This window comes from Carcharodon carcharias, chromosome 7 (assembly GCF_017639515.1).
Source record: "Carcharodon carcharias isolate sCarCar2 chromosome 7, sCarCar2.pri, whole genome shotgun sequence".
NCBI classification, from domain to species: Eukaryota; Metazoa; Chordata; class Chondrichthyes; order Lamniformes; family Lamnidae; genus Carcharodon; species Carcharodon carcharias.
In genome coordinates this window covers 186,353,337-186,376,054 of record NC_054473.1, presented here as the reverse complement: position 1 = coordinate 186,376,054, position 22,718 = coordinate 186,353,337, and the positions used below count along the sequence as shown (strand labels likewise).

General features: G+C 42.9%; 1 protein-coding gene across 2 annotated transcripts; it reads right to left on the bottom strand.

The window, feature by feature from the left end:
- Positions 1–2,063: 2,063 nt before the first annotated feature.
- Positions 2,064–15,986, bottom strand: si:dkey-56m19.5 (scar-like domain-containing protein WAVE 5). 2 transcript variants are annotated; one of them, XM_041192569.1, is made up of 3 exons: positions 15,854–15,939; positions 7,773–7,888; positions 2,064–4,603 (listed from the first exon to the last, which is right to left on the bottom strand). In XM_041192569.1, exon 3 carries the CDS (start codon positions 4,593–4,595, stop codon positions 2,598–2,600), a length of 1,998 nt encoding a protein of 665 aa, XP_041048503.1. In that variant the 5' UTR covers positions 4,596–4,603; positions 7,773–7,888; positions 15,854–15,939; the 3' UTR covers positions 2,064–2,597. The 2 variants fall into 2 exon arrangements, with proteins under 2 accessions (XP_041048503.1, XP_041048502.1); XM_041192568.1 differs by lacking the exon at positions 7,773–7,888 and having other exon boundaries at positions 15,854–15,986.
- Between the last annotated feature and the right edge of the window lie 6,732 nt (positions 15,987–22,718).

Below are 22,718 nucleotides of genomic sequence, written 5' to 3'. Positions count from 1 at the left end.
TTATGTGTCCAAAGTGGCTGCTACACTTAAGTAATTCATTGTATAGAAAGCACAAAACATTTCTGCAAGCAATTATGAGGTGCCCTGGAAATCAGGTCCCCTCTTATCTGTTCTTTCACCATTAAGTATTTATAAAACCTATTTAGTGTTGAAAATGGGCACATGATCCTTCAGAGTCAGGGATTCCACTGTCTTAACCCTGCATTACTCTCACAGCTACTAAACATTAGATTACTCATTACATTGCCAGTTGTGGGTTGCTGCTTGGTAGGCTGAGCACAGAAACAGGCCATTTGACTGAATAGGTCGGTACTGGTATTTATGCTCCAGAGGTTGAGCTTCCTCCTACCTTGGTCTCTAGATTCTGTAACATTTAACTCATCTACCCCATATTGTAGTACATTCCATTGTCACCACTCAAATTTCTCCAGAATTCCATATCAGAGTGACCATCCTACATTTATGAATCCCAGTTTGGTCTTCTGCAAGAATGAAATGTCTCTATACATCTCCTGTAGGTACCATGCACTGAGAGGATGTTAGCAACCATGTACTTCCATTGGATTGATCCATGATTATACTTAGTAAGTTACTGCAATGGTTTACCATTGCCTTCTGCAATAAATCTGACCAGGAAACATTCCTGCTCTGTCTGCCATCAGGCATTTGGAAGGATTTACAGGCTGATACCTTGTGGTCAAATAGGTTGGTTATTTATAACATGGCCAGGTGGAACCTGGAGCTTCTGGCCCAGAGGTGGGGATGCTACCACTGTCCTAACTCTTCCCACAACCGCCCCCCCCACACCCCCAAACATTCCCCAAATTATCAGGTCAAGAGCCCCCAACCTGTTTAGTCTTTCCTATAAGCTAGGAGTTTTGGTATCCTCAACTTCTTGCATTTTTGCCATTAATTACAAAAAATATTGCCTTGTTACAAAAACTTGCTGCCAATGTACCTACCCCACATTTGCAGTAACAATCAACAATGATAAAGATTTCAGCATAAGTTACTTGGTAAGTAAATAGCTGACAAGAGTAAATTAAATTTAATTGAGCAAATGTGGAAATCTTTTTGGAATGCAAGCAATGTTAAATAGAGATAATCAAGCTTGTGGCAATGGCATTTGCTGTTCAGCTGCCATGGACTGCACTATATTTACACAATAGCTTTATAATGCAGAAGAGGAATGGAGTTCCACTAATAAAGCAGCTTCTTTTCTCTTCCTTTCTCCCCCCACCCCGAGGGGAGAGAATAGTTAATAGTGCAAACATTCACAAACCAATGTAGCTCTTCAGGTTGAATCCATACTATTCAATTAGGGTCTTGCAACTTCCTCCCAATTGCTTGATATTTAAATAAACATGCTCACTATTGTAGGCTTGTTTGCAGTTGAATTTTATGAAGTTAGCTTTTCCTTTTGCAGAACATCAAAACTAACAGGACACATCCAGGTTACGCTTGATGATCTCATTTTTGCTAACCCATGTACAAATCTCACATTTAAAATCTATATTTGGAAAAAAAAGCATGGTTGTAAAAATTAAGCTTAAAAAGGCATGCTCAGAAAGTCAACTCCTAGTTGGAGAATCAAGTTCTACTAGCTAGATGGGATACTAATTCAGGAACCAAGTGAAGAGCGATTATGACTTCTACACAAACCATGGGCCATAGATGCAACATCTGGTAATACAGCATTGAAGTCCAGCCAAATTACTGGTCTGTTTAGTTTAAATCCTGGAGTTAAGTGCATACTGTTCTCATAGCTGATCCTTCAGAATCTGAAAGTATTTACATTTCCAATTTGATGCTACAGTTCCCACCTGTAGATTAATAGCAAATTCTTACAGGATAACAAAGCTATTCACTTAGCTGATTTCTATCAGCCCCACCCACCTAATTCATTTACAACCGTTTATCTGCTACACTTTAGCAACCAGGGTTTTTGACCTAAATTGACTTATCTAGTGCAAAGCTTTTTGGTAGTATAGCTGGCACTAATTTTTGCCTGTGCAATATTGCACAACTCATTGAAGTTTTGCTTTAAATAAAACCAGGACAAGTATGACAGATAATATTTATTAAGTTGTCAAAGCATGGAAATTTTAAAATCCTCATTATCCAATTAGTTACAACTGACCTCGCAAAACAGGCTGTTATGAATTAGTGATTACTAGTTATCTTGACTACTTCAAATTAGCTATCCTTAAATTACTGTTGGTGTTCTGAACAAACTTTAGATTTACATGCCTTAAAAATGTAATACTAACATTTGACATCTTATCTTGCATGCCAAAAGTTATTGGCATTAGGCTAGGTCTTCATTTGATCTTCCAATGGGATTTTTGGCATCTGTATCAAGAAACGAAAGAAAAAAAAATGGAAGATTGTGGAACCAGTTAAGTTCACTCATACTGCAAGTTGAGAGGCTGTCCTGCTTGCAGCAAAGTTCAGTCTTTACTCAAATCAAACCTAGGTGCTAGCTGGTTTGAATAAAATCCCAATTTGATATCTTCCACTTAACACATGCTCTTTTGATTCATCCTCAAAGCTTGCAATCAGCAGCTTTTCTGCTGAACTCATGGTTTGACATCTATTCATAGCCCTGAATCTAGAGTTTGGTTATCCAATTTGACATTCCCAGATTCCTCTGCAAGTTGATTTGTATTCACTTGTTCAATGGATTTAAATTCAGTTGTGTTAGAAATGCTGTCTTGATTCTCTTCAGCTTTCGTAGTTTCACTTTGGCCATTCACTTCAGCTTGGCTTGTTGATTTGCTGTGATCTTTCACTCCATTATCTACAGGGTTTCCATTAGCAATGGAAGCCTCTGGAAGGTTATCCTCTTTAGTCTTGCTAGTGGATTCATTCTGGCTTCTCTCATCTACAGATAACCCATTTTCAGTTTTTGAAGAACTGGTTTCCTCAGTATTCACCACATCTGTTGGACTCTCAAGATTTGGAGAACTTATGGTTTCAGGCATAGGGTCCAGTTTTACCACTTGATCTGAAGACATTTCAGCTGAACATGAAATAGATTGTTTCTCAGCAAGCACTTCATTCAGTGGATGTGGATCAGTAGCATCAGAAACAAAGTTTTCTTCTGTAGACTCCTTAGAGGTTAGTTCTGTGCTGATTTCCATTTTCTCTTCTTGCAAAGTTTCTGTACAAACAGTTAATTTAATATCTGGTATTAGTTCAGAACTGGTCTTAAGCAGGGGTATTTCTACATGATCTTGCTCGCTGATTAATTCTGGAGTTTGCTCACACCTGGTTTCAGTAACTTCCTTTCCAGTGTTTGGAGTGGTCTCTGGAGCAGATTCTGCTACCACAGGATGCTTAGATTCTGCCAGGACAATATCTGTTGCACTCTCTGGTGCGTCCACTATCTTTGGAGCACATTCTACCATGGGATCCTTGGATTCTGCTGGGACTACATCTGTCACACCTTCTGGTGCACTTGAAGTGTCTACAGATAGATTTCCAGATTCTTCCACCAATTGGCTCTGATCTGCAAATACAATATTACTGTCTCCTTGACCAGACCCATCCTGCATATGGTCGGAATTCTGTACCAAATGCTTTGTGGGTTCTGTTTTCACAGCTACTTGTACAGTGGGGTGAAGAGAGTCACTCACTATCTTTTCCTGAATTTCATCATGCGTATCTGGTCCAACTATATTTTTCTCCAGATCTGCACATCTTGTCATTTCACTCTTCAAGACAATATCAATGGGTGTTTCTTCAGTTATTTCAGGCAATTTTGGTATTTCAGTCTCCTTGGGGGGTACACATTCAACTCCAGATTCAGACTTGGTCTCCAGGATAGAACTTTCAACTTTTTCTTTCAAAGTGGTTTGTAAGGAAGTGTCCTGGCTTTCAATTGGCTCCTGCATAGACATTTCCTGACAGAATTTCTGCACTTTGCCTGATTCTTCTGTAGTATCTTCTGGGTCCACATAAGAGTTTTCCAAATGTTCACTGTCTATTTTTGTTGCAACATGGTCACCCAAACTCAATTTCTCAGTTGATGGGTTTTCAGAGGCTTCAGTCATACTCATTTCATCTAAAACTGGTTTCTCTTGAGTTTCTTCATTGGGGCCACACACTGTCACACCAGTTTGTGTTTCCCCTTCACTGGGCACTGCAACATTAGGAACTTCAGCACTCAAGTCATTATCTGGAGTAGGGGTTGTCTCCACTTCAGTTTCTGTTGCTAGATGGTGTTCCACCTGGTTAGCTGGCTGCTCTGTTACTTTTACTAAATTTGTAGGGGTTATACTTTCTTGTACATCTGAAGTCTGTGCAAGATCAGTAGCTGGTACATCAGTGGTTGCTTGCTCTTCAATTTTCACATCAGGTGTTAAGTCAGTTTGTTTTCCTGCAGCTGTTTCACTGGCCATTTTGGGGGCTTCAGTTTCCGATTTCTCTTCGGGCAGCTCAGCTTCTGGTTTCTGGAACTGTTCCTTTGAGGCATCTTTATTTTCAGGCTCATCTTTCACCCCAGGATCTTCAGTGGACTCTGCAGCTGTTTTGCTCTCTTTTGGGTCATTCACATTATAGCCTCTCTTCTTTCTGCTCAGTCTGCCACCCATGCTGTTAACTGCAAATTGAAACATTCAAGATGTCAGATGGCAGTAAATGGACATGGTTTAAAACAAGACTTCATTGTGTACAATAGCATGTTCTCATTCCACTAATCCATCTTAGTCACTTAAAAGTCAAGGCTTGCAAACAATGAGGGAATCACCGTTGTACTTCAAATCAATCCTGTTGTAACTTGCATACAATAAATTACTTGTTCAGTATTAGGTGGCAAAAGAGGCAATTAATTGGGGACACTGCAAGGTTACTTGCCCCAACAATCCATTAGGTTACAGATTGAGGGAAAGGAGCCCAAGATGCTATCTCACTATGTGTGCCCCAACACAGGGATGGCAGGATTTTCCTACCTGGTAGATTTTGGGAATTCTCTATCCCAGAGGGCTGTGGAAATTCAATTATGGAGTATATTCAAGACAGATTGATTTTAGATATTAAAGGATATGGGGATAGCGTCCAAATGCAGCAAGACCTGGACAACATCCAGGCTTGGGCTGACAAGTGGCAAGTAACATTCATGCCACACAAGTGTCAGGCTATGACCATCCAACCATCTCCAACAAGATAATCCAACCATCACCCTTTGATGTTCAAAGGCATAACCTTCACTGAATTCCCCACAGTCAACATCCTGGGGGATACCATTGACTGAAACAGACAAGCTATATAAATATTGTGGCTACAAAAGGTCAGAGGCTGTGGCAAGTAATTCACCAACTGACTCCCCAAAGCCTGTCCACCATCTACAAGACACAAGTCAGGAGTGTGATGGAATACTCCCCACTTGCCTGGATGAGTGCAGCTCCTACAACACTTGAAGCAGCCCACTTGATTGGCACAACATTCACTCCATCCACCACCAACAGTAGCAGCAGTGTGTACCACTGACAAGATGAACTGCAGGATTTCACCAAGTCTCCATAGACAGCACCTTCCAAACTCATAACCACTACCTTCTAGAAGGTAGAAGGGCAGCAGATAGATGGAAAAACCACCACCTGGAAGTTCCCATCCAAGCCACTCACCATCCTGACTTGGAAATATATCACCATTCCTTCACTGTCACTTGGTCCTGAAATCCCTAACAGCACTGTGGGTGTACCTACACCATGGACTGCAATGGTTCCTAGGCAGCTCACCATTACCTCAAGGACAACTAGGCATGGGCAATAAATGCTGGCCCAGCCAACAAAGTCCACATCACGTGAATTAATAAAGTGCAGGAAAGTGGTAGAGGAAGATGATTGGCTGATTTATTGAACAGTCGAGCAGGCTCAAGGGGCCAATGGCTTACTCTTGCTCCTATTTCTTATGTTCAACAGCTATTCAGGTTCATATTCACAATCCCTGCCCTTTTGTGGTATAAGAGGTTCACCAAAATATGCAATTCTACATACTCACCATGCATCAGATTCCCCATTGAGTGGCAGATGTTACTAGCATTTCCTGCTCAAATGCCAACCTCACCACATTAAAATACTGGAGTCAGACCAGTCTGCTCTATTGTGCTGACCAGCAGTTAAATCAGTTCCTATTTAACCATCTGATGACTACAGTTAAGACAGCTTCAAGGTTGTTCTAATTAGATAATTTACTCCACCCCAGGTTATGATTCCACTCTTGCATTTCACCAAGTGCTGCCCACCTAGAGAAGCCTCAACAGCAAGTTTATTTAATTAAAGGACATTGAGGAAGTTAGAGTAGGAAAACAATTTTTAAAAACAGCCAAGCCCAAATCAATTTTCCTAACCCATAGGCCACTTCCAGCGATGTTGCTATTTGGAAATGTAGCCATTCTATACAGGCATGGTGCCGCAGACTAAAGATCAAGATGAATGTTTTGGTCTATAGGACTCTAATTAAACCATACAAATTAGAAATGCCTAGAACAAACATGAACTAGATAAGTTAATTTTATTTGATAAAGCAGTGCACAATTTGTTAGGTGCTCAAGTTGGTGGAAATCTGATGGGGCAGTGAATTAATTGGCAGCTGGAAGATCCTGACAGAACAAAAGAATTGATGTAATCTAGTTAAAGCAGACAGCTTCCAAAAAAACATGCAGCTGTATCAAAGTGGCTTTTAGCAATTGATTACTTCAGGCTGCTGAGCATCAAGTCCATCCCTAGGGAGGCAAGCACTTTAATCACAAGAGCCCAGCTGGCAGCAAGCCTTTAACTGTTACTAAGATCAACATCCAAGAAGTAGACTCTGCAGAAGCAGCTGGACTAGAATTAAAATAAAAACTCACTTCATCTTTTCTAGCATATCTAACAAGTTGTGAATGTAACAGAAGAGCCTCTTTGCTGAAAGCAAAACTAGCACTTATTTTAAAGATCGATTTTAAGCTTGGACTATGACTCTGTAGAATCGATACATGATTTATTGATATACTTGAGGTTTATCTGAAGCGTTATCTTAAAATAGCCTTATTTTTTTTTTAACACTAGTACACATTAATTGGACTTCATTCTCCATGACCTTGTAAAGTGTTGAGACTCTACCATTTTTGTCAAGGCTTCTAATGATCTCATTAGAAAGCTGACTAAATCTGCAGACAAGGCCACAGTTGAATTAACAAATCTCATTTATCTTCAGTTATGATTTTTTGAAAAATAAGAGGTCATCAAGCCTGTTCTGTCATTCAAGATCTTGGCTTATCTGATTGTGGCTTTAATTCCACTTTCCTGCCTGTCCCCCTTGTTGTTGAAAAAAATCTTAACAGCTTGGATATTAATGACCCAGTCTCCACTCTTGGGGTTAGAGAATTCCAAAATTAATGACAAACCCCCCCCCCCCCATCATCTCCATCTTAAAAACAGGAGACCCCTTATTTTTAAAACTATGTTCCCAGTTCTTCATTTCACCTATCTCATCAACTCCCCTCAATCTCATGTTTCAATAGGATCACTGTTCTTCTAAACACTAAGTGCAGGCCCAACCTTGCTTCATAAGGCAAACCTTCAGCCAAGAATCAGCCTAGGTGAACCTTCTGAATCGCTTCCACAGCGTAAGAAAGGAGGCCAAAACTGTGCACAGTTGTGGTCTCAGCAATGCCATATACAGCTGTAGCAAAATTACCTCCCTGACCCACAATATTTTGAAACATGGCTGCTCATTTCTTGCATATGAACATTAAGTAGAATGAAATCTGATATGCTTGGGCTCACCAGTCTAGGTAACCAAATATAAATCTACAATTTAAAAAGATGCTGGCCTCATCTGTCCAAAGGGATGAGGAATCATGAAACAGAAAACGCTGGAAAAACTTTAGGTCTGACAGCATCTGTCGAGAGAGAAAAAAAACAAAGTTAAACGAGTCCAGTCTGAAGAAGGGTCATATAGGCTTGAAATGCTAACTTTGTTTTTCTTTCAGATTTCAGTGATTTGTGTTTCAAATTTCCAACATCCACAGTGATTTGCTTTTATCTGAGGAATCATGAGCTCAGTTTCAATCCTGATACAAAAAACTGCCAGTCAATATCAGGAATGGACTGAGATGGCTTGATTATTGGCTCAGGTCCCCTTATTGTCACTCACCATGCCAGAATTCACAAACTATCCATGCTTCTGAGGTGTAAATATTAACCCAAACACTATATAAAAAGTTAGCTTAAAACCTATAGCACCCTGCACGCATTGTGGGTTGTAGCAACAGCCACTTGAATTGAGCATTGAAATGCTTCAGTGACAAAAGTCTGTTCATTGTTCAAGATTACAGATATATAATTATATTTCACCTGTGAATAATCCCTCACTATCCTCTAGGGTTGGGAATAAACAGACATTAGAATCAGCATAGTTGTGTTGGCAGGTAGCCAGTTAATCAAGGTGACAGCATGACTTTGTTGGTTAGCTGCTAGTTCTGGGATTTAGGTTTAAAGATTAAGCTGCCTTTTCCCATCCAAGTGCTAGTTTGGTTCAGTTCACTACTGACTCGATTTCAAACTGAAGTGGATTCAAACCCGATAAGGAAACGAGCTTATGGCCAGACACAGACCTTCAATGTCATACTGGGAGAGTCCAGCTTTATCAGAAGTGCCATTTTTAATTGGTTGAGACATTAAACTAAGCTCTCATGTGAGCAAAGATCAAATGTGCTCACTTGGTGTTGAAATGTTTCTAGTCTGTCTTGCTGACGTTCCCTTGACTGCCACATTTACCTATTTGTGTCTGCCTTTAAAAAAAGTGACCATTAGCTGAGAAGGATGAGAAAGTTACTTTATCCACTATGGGCCAAGTTTAGAATTCCATTTGTTGGGTGCTCTTTGAAATTATCCATGGTTAAAATGGATTCCACACCAGCAAACTATGCTATAAAACCAAACCTACAATTGTCACTATTCAGAGTATGTCACTGAAGGCCAACATTTATTGTCCATCCTCTTAAGGTGGTGGTGGTGGTGGTGAGCCACCTTGAATTGCTGCAATTTGTATAGTGTAGATAAACCCAGTAGTTAGATAGGAAGTTGCAAGATTTTGATCTAGTAACTACAAAGAACAGCATGAGACTGGAAGGGGAACCAGCAGGTGTAGTTTCCATGCAATTACTGCCCTTGTCTTTCTGGATAATAGAGATCTGGGTTTGGAAAGTGCTGTTGAAGAAGTCATGGCAGTGCTTCAGTTGGTACACTGCACTGATGGTGGTGGAAGTGCATGTATAAAAAGGTAGTTCAGGCAAGTTGCTTTGTTCTGGATGATGTCAAGCTCATGTTGCTGGAGCTGCACTCATCCAGGCAAGTGGAGAGTATTCCATCACACTCCTGACTTATGCCTTGTAGGTGGACAGGTTTGAGAGAGTCAAGTAGGGGGTGACTTGCCCTGGAATTCCCAGCCTCTGACCTGCTCTTGTCACCACAGTATTTATGTGGCCAGTCCAGCCCAGTTTCTGGTGTGACACCCCAGGGTGTTGATAGTGGGGGATTCAGCAATAGCAATGCTATTGAATGTTATGGAGAGATATTTGGATTCTCTCTTGTTGATGATCATTTCCTGGCACTGTGGCACAAATGTAACTTGCCACCATTAGTCCAAGCCTTGCTCCATATGGTACAACTGCTTTAGTAACTGAGTCATTGCAAATGATATTGAACATTCCAGTGAACATCCCTATTTCTGACCTCATGGAGGGAAGCTTAGGACACAACCTTGAACTCCTGCAGTGATGTTCTGAAACAGATGTTGAAGTCCAACAACCACATTCCTTTTGTACTAGGGATGACTCAATTTGCATTCAGCAAGCTCAGTCAGCAGTGTCGGATTCTGCCTGGCTGTTATCTCAATAACCCGAACCATTAAAAATGATTCTTGCTTCCATGTTTCAGTGGAGTTGCTCTTTTTACAGCATCAACTTCAGACAAAGGCTTATTATCACTTAACATGCAACTGGAATTCTCCTGCCTCATGTATCAATAGACTTACTCATGGAATCCATAAGAGATTGTTCCTGCATTTAGCTTACCGGGTCTTGATACAAAGGTAGGGAAAAATAGCCAACAATTCAACCATCCAAATATTGCTCTAGGTTAACAGTTCAACTTTCTGAAAAAGGAATATTGAATCAATTAAGGGTTAAAAATTATGCAATTGGAAGTGGCAAACAATCAGCCAGAGGCTAGCCTGAAATTTAGATTGTAGCCTCATTTGAGCCATGTGGCAAGCTGCCAGCATTGCTCATGCCTTGAGGCAATTCACTTGGCTAGGAGTAGCTCTTGGACAAGTATTAGGGATTTGGGCAGGTGGAGAGATGGAGATAACAGGAAGTGGTTCAGTGCCGCATTTGGCTCCTCCAATCCGGAAACAAATTACCCACACTTTGGTGGCATCTGCCTGCTACCCAAAAACCTGAACAAGACAAACTTGGATGCTTGTTTTAGGCAGCTCCCTGGATGCCTGAAAATTACCTTTAGGTCAATATGGACAACAATTTTCAGCACCCTTGGTGCACAGGAGACCCAAATCCAGAAAACCATAGAACAAATTAATTTCTATCTCAATCTCAGAGTCAAAGACTAGAATGGAAATGCAAACTAATAGGCAGTTTTTCACCTCACCTGGAATGGAATCTAGATAAATGGAAGGACAATGAAAAAACTGTCAACATTCAGTTTTGCACTGTCCAAAAGGAACAAAGACTAACAAATCTTATGCAGAATGGAAAGGATAAACTAGGTCTGGAATATATTTAGGGGTCAGTGTGGTAACCACATTTCTCTGCCTCCAGTACAGCAGCACATAATACAAACTTGTGGAAAAACTGTCTTAATAATCACTCAAGTCACTCCCTGCCTATTCCTACTTCAGGAGCAAAAGGTAACAATCTCAATTTATTTAAATGAGTGCAAATAAGCCAATAATGGTTCAATTGTCAAGAACATATTCAAGCCACGTAGATGTGAAGGTCCCAGGTTCTCCTCTTGACCTCAAGCAGACATGGAGGTTGCACTGACCTCACATCCCTCCTTTTTCACCCTCGGGTGTGGACTTCAGCAATGCTGAACATCTTGTCCACACAACTCCAGGTAGATGATGATCATTTAGAAAGCTGTCTAGTGAAACATTCAACATTTCAGGAGAAGGGGACACTTCTCCAGTGTATGGATTTCATGATTCTTCATGAAAATAGGACAGTTGTTCTAAAATAGGTTGTTTCAAGCTTCCTTCAAGGAGATATTGGATTCTCAGGTTAGCCCCATTTGTCAATGGGGAGTTGAATTCAGATAAAAGGGGTGCTGAGTACACTAACCTGAAGTGGCTTCTTCAATTATATCAATTCATGGTTTTATTGGTTAATTTAAAATCATCTTCCTGGGCAGGGAGCTGTAGACAATAGAAGGGAGGTCATATTTGAACCTTTGCACAGTATGCATTTTTGATAATTTATGTAGAACAAGAGGCTATTCAGACCAATGGTGTTTTACATTCCAAACAAGCCTCAAACCCTGTTCCACTCTCCAAAGAGAAGGGGTTGATCGCCATATCTACATTTTTAAAAATTGTCACACTGAACAAATGGCAAGATAGCACCTCCCAAAAAGATTCAGGGTGAAACTTGGGAGTTTTTTTTTAAATCAAGCATATGCTTATTTTAAACTGAAAACCTCAGCTTTCCCCCCTTCCCCTACAAGAGGGCCCCCAAATGAGGAGTCAATTTTCCCTTTAATTCTGACATCACTTTCTGCATTGCCTCTAATTGTAACCAAACGTAAAATTTGGGACAATGTCTGTGATCACAGACAAGTTGATTAGATTTAATTAAAACAAATTGTCAGTTTTTCTGTATATTTACTGTACTGGAGGAATAAAGTTCAATGTTGATTTGGCCTTGGGAGTAAGTATATTAAAGACAGATATAGTCCAGATAGTACAAGGGTCTTGCACATTTAGGGTTAACATGGGACTGAGTCCCAGAGTGATGCAAGAGAACACATGATCCACACTTAGGAGTCAGTCTGGTGTTGGAACAGGGCTGTGTACACAAGCAAATGGAGACAGCTCCAAACTTATACCCTTGACTATGTAAATAGTTTTGACTGTATGTAAATAGTTCTTGTAGTTAATATAAAGTTATTGCTACAAGGACTCCCAGTAAGACAATATCCAACACAGATCACGATGATTCATTGCTCTAAACCATTCCTGCTTCCATGCTTCCAAACAACTAGCAATAGGGCAAATCTAGACAAACTCCCAGGAGAGACTCGGACTGTTTTCACAGGAAGGACTGATCAATCAAAAAATCTGCAGCCCAAGAGGCATTATGTAGTCAAGTCACATGCAGACTAATCCACTTGAGCTCTAGGTAACCAAATACCCCAGCAACAAGCCAACACGAAAAAAATAGCTTTTTTTTATACAAGACTTAAGTTTGGACCCAACCCCTTCAGTCTGTAAATTTTAACCCCAAAAATGAATTCCGTTATAAAAGCTTCAGACTTTTTTTTGCTGAAAGCGCATTTTCAACCGCTCAATGATAGCGGGCAGATCGAATCCAGCACTATACAAGAACCCTTTGATCTGTTCTCCAGATACCAACGCCCTGCCCTCCTCCTCCTCCCCCCCCTCCCCACTAAAAGTTAGTGTGTCTGGGCAGCAGAGACTGGTTACCGAGTGGACTTCCCCACCTCAGAGCACACGCACACAGGGCGAGTTTAAACTGACCGGGATTAACACCGGCTAGCCCCGCTCAGTCCGCCGTTTAGCCGCTTCCAAATGCCAAGTGAAGCGAATTTATAAAAACAGGTTGAGTGAGACAGTCGGAGCTGTCCAGAGTATCACCAGACAAAGCAGGCGGTGGGACTGACTGACCCACCTCAGGGGGACGAAGGCGGCCGACACTTGCGCGCTCTCTTCACACCGCCCCCCACCCCCCAAAAAAATTAACAAGGAGGGGGTGACGAGGACAAGTCCATCCATTCACCATCAGCCGCCACACCCAGTCTAGTTCCGGTCCCGAGAACCGTCTGCTGCGTTCCTAAAATCCCGTGGAACTAGCACGAAAACACAATAACGGGCGTTAAATTAGCCCAGACTCAAAACCTTCTCAACCTTCATTCAGTTACCCCCCTCTCAAAACCTCCTTACCTTCTCAACCTTCATTCAGTTACCTCCCCCCCCAAAACCTTCTCAACCTTCATTCAGTTACCTCCCCCCCCAAAACCTTCTCAACCTTCATTCAGTTACCTCCCCCCCCCCAAAACCTTCTCAACCTTCATTCAGTTACCTCCCCCCCCAAAACCTTCTCAACCTTCATTCAGTTACCTCCCCCCCCAAAACCTTCTCAACCTTCATTCAGTTACCTCCCCCCCCAAAACCTTCTCAACCTTCATTCAGTTACCTCCCCCCCCAAAACCTTCTCAACCTTCATTCAGTTACCTCCCCCCCAAAACCTTCTCAACCTTCATTCAGTTACCTCCCCCCCAAAACCTTCTCAACCTTCATTCAGTTACCTCCCCCCCAAAACCTTCTCAACCTTCATTCAGTTACCTCCCCCCCAAAACCTTCTCAACCTTCATTCAGTTACCTCCCCCCCCAAAACCTTCTCAACCTTCATTCAGTTACCTCCCCCCCCAAAACCTTCTCAACCTTCATTCAGTTACCTCCCCCCCAAAACCTTCTCAACCTTCATTCAGTTACCTCCCCCCCAAAACCTTCTCAACCTTCATTCAGTTACCTCCCCCCAAAACCTTCTCAACCTTCATTCAGTTACCTCCCCCCCAAAACCTTCTCAACCTTCATTCAGTTACCTCCCCCCCAAAACCTTCTCAACCTTCATTCAGTTACCTCTCCCCCCCAAAACCTTCTCAACCTTCATTCAGTCACTCCCCCCCAAAACCTTCTCAACCTTCATTCAGTTACTCCCCCCCAAAAAATCTTACCTTCTCAACCTTCAATTACCCCCCTCCCTCAAAACCTTCTTACCTTCTCAACCTTCATTCAGTTACCCCCCCCCGCCAAACCTTCTTACCTTCTCAACCTTCATTCAGTTAACCCCCCCCCCCCCCAACCTTAACTTCTCAACCTTCGTTTAGTTACCCCACCCCACGGCATCCCCATGGATTGAGGGGATGGGCGTCAGTGGGAATATTCCAGGAGTTGGAATGGCTCAATGGTTCATTAAGGAACAAGCTCACTTCAATTTTCTTTTGCTCGGTTATTAACCGGCGGTTCCCCTGAAAGATTCGGAGTGAATTTATAGTTTATTTCCCCCGTTAGGATAAAAATCAAGACTTTAAATTGGAAAAACTCCCAAAATAGGCAGGGCAGCAGTTTCACTGGGGGGGGGGGGGGGGGGGGACTAATCCTACCCAGGTTTTCAGTTCTCGGTGAACAGATGCAATATCTCAAGGAATTCAGAGGAGATCTCTCTTCAAATTAACACCGCGAGGAGCTGGATTACCATTGGAGTTGGGAGGGTGGCGATTTTTCCCACTCACTCACCCACCCATCCATCTGGAGTCGTGTGATAACCACTCACGAATTGTGTTTTTAAAACTCATTCTCAAGAATTAATTAATTAATTAATGGGCGAGAGGACGTTCATTTCTCCAAATGCGAGACATCGAACGTGCGGCTGGGAATTTACTGATCTTGATGGGTTGTGTGTGTGTGTGTGTGTGTGTGTCCCGGATTTCAATGTAAAAATCGAGCGTGTTCCTGCATGAAAAGCAGTCCCAACATTTCACAGCTGCTTATACAGGGAACCAAGCGGTGATTAGTTTTAAGTGGCTCATTGTTGAATTTTTTTCTCTCTTTACACCCCCCACCCACCCTTTCCCAATTACTGGTCAGTCAAAAGGGGCAAACCATAGCGTTAACCAATAGCATCTGGATCACAGGAGAAAAGATAAACTGAATACTTTGTTCACGGTTCAGAATCTCATTAATCTTGCTCTGTTACTTACAGCCACTATCTTTTTTTTTTAAAAAAACCTGATCTGGGCATTTTCAAATACATCTCGGGGGGTGGTTAGGTGCAGAATTTATGATTCAGGGTCTGATTGTTAACTTACAAACAAAAATCCCCAGAGCTTTTTGACTACAGGAGCATTCCTGGAATCAGCTACAAATCTCCTAGGGCGGGGGGTGGGGGGTTAAGAAACGCTGAGGTAGGAAGCAACACTTAAACGGGACCCGGGCGGGGGAAAGAGAGAGAGAGAAAAAAAGAGGGTGTAGCTTCCAAACGGGACTGAAGAGGGGCAATGGATAAATGACGCAGAAATTCTTCACTAAACGGGATAGAGGAAACAGCAGCTTCCTCTAATCGGTTCCAATCCGCAGGGGGACACCAAGCTCCGGAGGAGCAACTTAGATTTGGTTAAAGAGATTAAATTGTGCAAGGGTGAGAGAGAGAGAGACACACACACACACACACAGATCTGGAATGAAGTAAAAATCCTCCGTCCTGGTCACTGGGAGTGAGCACATGGTGAACAAAAGCCCACTCACCATTACCGATCCCCCAGCTCAGCAACACAGACCAACCTCCGACTGTACACCAGCGCAGTCACATTGTAAAACCAGGGTCCCAGCCCAGGAACTACCACCAAACGTCGAGTTAAATTTTAAAACCCTACCAGCCTTAAACAACATTCAAGAGGAGGAGGAGGAGGAGGGGGGGGGGGGGGGGGGGGGGAAAGAGGAGAAGAATAAAAAAAAAAATCAAAACTCCCGCAAGACACAAAGGAGGGGGGGCAAAAATCCCGGGCTCAGCCTTCCTCTCATGGCTGAATAGCCCCTCGGTTGGACCTACCGCTGTGCGCCTCTCCTCCGCGGCAGCAGCAGCACAAGGACCTGCTCCACTCACTCCAGCGGCGGCTCTGCTGCGACTGAGGAGCGGGGCGGGACATCTGGAAAATCCGATTCACGGCGTCTCCGCCTCAACCCCTCCCCTTATTTATTCCCTTTTCCCAACTCGGTTCTCTTTCAGTTTTCGGTTGTCTCCCCTGTTAGCGGTTTCCCTGCCTCCCGCTGCAACATCAAACCTCACCATCCTTCCTCACTCCCTTTTCATTTTAGATTAAAACCGTGGATTTGTTTGAATAGAATGAACCGTTCCTTTTACGAATGGTTTGTCCCCCATCGCCAGAGAGTCCGCCCATCTCTCGCTCCAATCCAACCCAGTCACTGTTCCCGACTCTCACATCGGATTTCTTTTTTGGTATAGAATGGTCAACTCAAAGCTCCGTCTGCATCTTGTTGGATGTAAACTCCCCATTTAAAAGAGCAGGAGGCGTTCTCCTCAGTGCCCTGGCCAATATTTATCCCTCAATCAACATCACTAAAGGAATAGATTATCTGGCCGCTGTTTGTGGGAGCTTCCTGTGCGTAAATTGGCTACTGTGTATCCCACAGTACAACAGTGACTACACTTCAGAAATGCTTCATTTGCAATAAAGGGCTTCAGGACATTTTGAGGCTGTGAATTATTTTTGCACAGTGAGTTGCGACCTGGAACGCGGTGCCTAAAAGGGCGGTGGAAGCAGATTCAGCAGTGATTTTCTAAAAGGAACTGGATAAATACTTGAAGGGGGATAAAGTTTGAGGTTTTGAACAAGAACATGAGAGTTGGGTGAATTGGATACCTCTTCCCAAGAGCTGGCACAGATACACTGGGCTGGATGACCTCTCAGTTTGAAGTAAAAGATCCCAATACATTATTCTAATAAGAGATTGGTGTTCTCCCCACTGTCCTGGCCAATATTTATCCCTCAACCAACATAATTAAAGAAGCAAATTGTGAGGCTGTTATCTTATTCCTGTTTGTGGGAGTTTGCTGTGTGCAAATTGGCTGCTGTGTTTCCCATATTACAACAGTGACCACACTTCAAAAGTGTTTAAAAGCAAAATACTGCAGATGCTGGAAATCTGAAACAGAAACAGAAAATGCTGGAAAAAACTCAGCAGGTCTAGCAGCATCCGTGGAGAGAGAAACAGAGTTAATGTTTCAAGTCCACATGAATCCTCTTCAGAGCTGGAGAGAAGTAGGAATGTGATTAAATTTATACTGTTTAAGGGAGGTGGAGCAGGTGAAGATGGATAGAAGGGAAGCAATAGGTGGGGGCAAAGGAGAGATTAATGAAGATGTCATGAACAAAAGGACAAACAGGGTGTTAATGGTAGTGGTAAGGGCTAAAGGAGGTGCTGATAGTGGTATTAACACTCCCTTTGTCCTTTGTTCATGACATCTTAGCTGTCACTTATCCCTGGATTTTATCCAGCTTCACCTGCTCCACCCCCCCGCCCCTTAAATAGTATAAATTTCATCACATTCCTACATCCCTTCAGCTCCGAAGAAGAGTCATACAGACTCAAAAATTACCTCTGTTTCTCTCTCCACAGATGCTGTCAGACCTGCTGAGTTTTCCCAGCATTTTCTGTTTCTGCTTCAAAAGCATCTCATTGTTTGTGAAGTGCATTGGGACATCCTGAGCTTGTGAGAGATGATGTAGAAATGCAAGACCTTTTCTTCACTATGGTCTTTGGAACTCATAGGGATTGCTGGAAAGAGAGATGTCGCCATGATTGGCAGCACTTGCTGAACAACATGCATTCATACACAGGGACCTGTCCTCTGCAAACAAAAGGAATATATTCAAGCCTCGCCCCTTTTTTGAATTACCTGGAAACTCGGGGAGCTTTTTCCATGGCAACATCTCGGCCAATCAGTGTCGATTTGCCAACCAATCAGCATCCTTTTCTCCTGTAGTATAAATTGTTGTGATTGTTTAAAATTTGCCGTTTGTCCTGACGAGTGCAAAGTGAAAAGGTTCAGCAACGCTCCTTTCTTTTCAGCAAATTCAAGAATCTTTACAGGAGAATATTATTCTTTTCCATCAAAAGAATCCTCAATAATTGGTACCGCAATCCTAATGCTTAGGTAACAAGATGTCCCTAAGGTCACTCAACTCAACTTCCACCCTTTCCACCAGTTTCTCTGCTCAAGCTGCTGGGAAAGAGTTTAACAATTCCAATCACCCTCCTTGTCTGTGTGAAGGACAACAGTGGGTTAATTCCTTGTTTGAGCCTCTGCTGGAGTTACAAGTTTCAGTGGGAGCAGACAATCACATAGCTCAATGAAGAAGTAAGGCGCAATAAAGATATGTGTCCTGCACCTACAATGGGGGAAGAGTTAACTGCCTGAGGATCTAAAGAACCAGAAAGTGGAAGGAGATCAGCTCCAGCAGTGGTGTAAATACAAGAACCAGAGGTGTGAAAGACTGGCATTCTTGATGTCGATTATCAGCAGGAAATAAACTTGTGTCTCTCACAGCAAAACCCTTTCTTTTAATAAAGGGAATATCAAGGATGAGATCATAAGTTGCCATTCAGAACTAAAGGTTTGGAGTATTGCCAAATTTGGGAAACGAGCTGGCCAGGTCAGCAGCAGAACTGGTATAATTGGGGACAGAAATCGTAGGACACCACTGCTTCTGCAGGCAGTCAAGGAAGTCGATAGGGTCTGGTCAACTCCACCGAGGTACCCACAGCGCCATTGGAAGACCATTCAAGAGGTGAGTGTAAGCATTAAATTAGGAACAGGGTGGGGGTTTAACCTGTAACAGGACTGAGTTCCAGGTAAGGTAACTGTAATTTTAAATCTGTTTCGTGATTGCTGAGTGCTGACCTTCTTTGAGGGCTGTGGGTGATTCAATAAAGCAATTGTGAATTATCAGAAGTAACTTGTCTAACTGGTCATTCTGTTCAAGCCATACACATGTGAATCTGGTGTCACGAACTTGAGTGTGGGGAGGATCCCTGAGGGAGAAAGGGAATCCCCCGACATGTGTCCCAGGGAACATTCTTCATGTGGAAACCTGAGCAAGTGATTACAGGCTGGACACAGGACAGGAGGTTGGTCAAGCTCGCTGTCTCTCTTTCGTGGTCTTCTCTTTAGCAAGGTAAGCCTGGTACATTCTACAACCAGTGAGCACCACAAGGGACTGGAGTGTTCCCTAGATATCAATATTAACAATTGGATTTAATATGAAAGTATTTTCACAGGTCTTGTCACTTATTTTGTCATCTTGTTAGTTTGATTGGACCATATACTACATTTCTATGTTCATGATGCCCTAAAGGTCAGTGCTTGTCATTGTGATGCTTGTTTGCTCACCCGACATCACATTTACTTCTCCATCACAAAATGGTCCCATTGGCTGTCAAATCAACCCAGTCAGGATCAACCCCAGGACCCTGAGCGAACTGAGCTAGGTAGGGGATAAAAGATTTCAGATTTTTTTTTATTGAATTCAAATTTCACCATCTGCTGTGATGGGATTTGAACCTGGGTCTTCTACAATACTAGCCCAGTGACAACACCACTATGCTACCACCTCCCCCAGTAAAGAAAAAATTGCATTTCTGTAGCACCTTTCACAACCTCAGGCTGTCCCAAAGAGCTTTACAGCCAATGAAGTACTTCCAAAGTGTGGACTCTGTCGTAATGTAGGAAGCATGGCAGCCAATTTGCACACAGCAAGATCCCACAAAACAGCAATGTGATAATGACCAGATAATCTGTTCATTTTTTTAGTGCTGTTCATTGAGGGGTAAGTATTGGGCCAGGACACCAGAAAGAACTCCCCTGCTCTTCTTCACAATGGTGCTGTGGGATCCTTTATGTCCAGCTGAGAGAGTGGACAGGGTCTCAGTTTAACATCTTATCTGAAAGGTAGCACATACCCAGTCCTGCACTGGCAGCATCAGCCTCAACTTTGGCACAGGTAGTTTTGAAACTACAACCTCTGACTCAGAAATGAAAGTGTTACCCACTAAGTCAGTCAGCAGGTGAAAACTCGACCTGGTTTCTCACTCCTTATTGCTGCCTAGTCTGGGATGTGGCTGAATATCAGGCCAGAACAAGACCAGGTTGACTGTGATCCCTTGATCTGCTGAATAATTGCAGACCCCTCACTGCCTGAATTTAAATGTCACTGTTTGGCTCATTGGGTAGCACTCTCATCTCTGAATCAGAAGGTCATAGCTTCTAGCCCTGCTCCAGAGGCATGGGTTTTCTTATTCTTAGGCAGTCCCTCAGGATCAAGGATGACTTGCTTCCATTCCGGTTTGATGGGTTCTGAGATGGCTGATATGTCCAGTGTACAATCTGTAAACTCTGCATCATGTAGGGCAGGTGGTGTTTGAAGGGTCGGGTGGATGGGTTGTTCAGAGGTTTTTTGCACTTCCTCTGATGCCTCGACTTCGCCTCTGCACTGATCCCGATGAAGTCTCTCAATGTGTTCACTACCTCCCTGAACAAACCTTCTCTATTTTAGTCAGTCACAAGCCAGGGACTCCCATGAGTTGGTGGGAATGTTTGACCTCTTCCAGGATATTTGAGAACATTCCTAAAGCATTTCCACTATCCTCCTGGGAGTCAGCTACCACCTCCAATCTCCAAGTGGAGCAGCTGCTTTGGGAGTTTGGTGTGAATCATATGAACCACATGCCCTGCCCAGCGGAGCTGGCTTTGAATGATTAGCACCTCAATGCTGGGCATGTTGTCTTGGGAGAGGGCACTGCTGTTGGATCGCCTTTCTTGCCACCATATGTGGAGGATCTTGTGGGTACTTCTCCAGTGCTATGAGGTGTCCGCTGTGGGCTGTCCAAGTCCCTGAAGCAAAGAAGAGCGCACTGGGAAAGCATGACCTTAGTCGGGCTTGAGACCCTGGTCCTCAAATACCCTTTTCTTTATTAGGCCAAAGGCTGAAATGGCATATTGGAGCCAATGATGAATTTCGTCGTCCACAAGTACAAAAACCTAGACTGAAGCTCCCAACTCAGCACTGAGTGCCGTTTTCCAGATGAAACATTAAACTGAGGCTCCATCGGCCCCCTCAGGTTGATGTAAAAGATTCCACAGCACAATTTCAATAAAGAGCAGGAGAGTTATCCCTGGGTGTCCTGGCCAATATTTATACCTCAAAACGCATTATCTGGGTATTTGTCACATGGCTGCCGGTGGGATCTTGCTGTGCGTGATTTGACTGCATAACAAAATGTTTTCGCTTGCCTGTGAAGTGCTTGGGGATGTGCTAAAGTGGTGAAAGGTGTTGTGGAAATGCCAATCTTTCTTTCTCCTAATATGACTGAATATTCTGAGGGCAGGCTGTCACTGGAATATAGATTAGCTATAGCTGTACAAACAGATGGTAAAAACATTGCAGAGCTAAGGTTCAATGCAATGTAATGGACTGTCAGGCAATGTTCTGTCCATGTGTAGTTTCATGTTTCAATGCAGTGAAAATCGCCTTCTGAAGGGGTGTGAATGGATTTTTAAAAATCTGTGATGACTCTCCCTGTGTCTTGTTGCTGTAAATGACATTCTCTCCTCTCCTAATGTTACTGCTACCAAGGGTGCTGCTTATTTTTACCCCTTTTTTTGGTCTCTCTTATTTCCCACATTTTCCTGTAAATCCTGACTCTTTTTTGGGCAAAGTTCTATGGAGGTCTCCCACCTTTCAATTATCACCTAAATTCTACATGTGAAAGAAAGACTTGCATTTATATCGAGCCTTTCATGTCCTCAGAATCTCCCAAAGATTTTACAGCCAATGAAAGTATTCTTGAAGTGTAGTCACTGTTGACGTGAGAAAGACAGCAGCCAATTTGAGCACCGCAAGCTCCCACAGCAGCAATGAGGTAGTGGAGAGGTAACCAGTTTTTTGTGATGTTGTTTGAGTGATAAGTATTGGCCAGGACACCAGGGATAACTCCCCTGCTCCTCTTCCGAATAGTGTCATGGGCACTTTTACATCCACCTGAGAGGGCAAATGGGGCCTCAGTTTAATGTTTAATCTGAAAGATGGCACTGGAGATGTCCCAAATTCCACTGTCTCTCATCCCTCCCAACTGGTCTCCTAAAGTGAAAGACAAGATCAATGTAAATAACATTACATATAGATGTGAAGAATAAAACAATTGAGGGAATGATTAAAGGTTTTTGATGCAGTCACCAGAACAGATAAACAAGCTTGATAAATATTTGCAATGATTAGTTCTATAATAACGAGATTATGTAATCCATACCTCCTTCACTCCATGTTTCCCCATTAGTCAGATTAACTGTCTCTATCTCCAGCCTGCCTTCATTTCTCAAACGCAAAGTTAGGTAACTAAATCAGGCAGAATTGCTATTATTCTGTACCCCATTTCTATCGTCCCATCTCCAGCCTCCCTTTCCTCTCCAAAGTCCTTGACTCCCAAAGCCATGTTCAGCTTTCCTGGAACTCCATGTTTCTATCCTTCCAATCAGGTTTCCTCCTGTGCCACAATATCGAAACTGCCCTTATCAAAATCACAAATGTAACCCTATGTGACTCTGACAAAACTTTCCCTCCTCATCCTTCTCGACCTGTCTGCGGCCTTTGACATGGTTGACCACATCATCCTCCTCCAACACCTCAACCCGGTGCTCCAGCTGAATTGCACTGCTTTCATGTGGTTCCATTCTTATCTTTCCAATCATAGTCAGACTGTCACTTGCAATGGCTTCCCTTCCCGCTCCCCCACCGTTACCTCTGGTATCCTCAAGGATCTTGGATCCCTCCTATTTCTCATCCACATGTTGCCCCTTGGTGACATTATCTGAAAGCAGTGTTAGTTGTCACATGAAC

Coding starts and splice junctions, on each gene's coding strand:
- si:dkey-56m19.5 (XM_041192568.1), bottom strand. CDS start 15,950: ATGTCCCGCCCCGCTCCTCAGTCGCAGCAGAGCCGCCGCTGGAGTGAG. Junction 4,604..15,853: donor CGGAGGAGAGGCGCACAGCG/GTAGGTCCAACC, acceptor TTCAATTTGCAG/TTAACAGCATGGGTGGCAGA.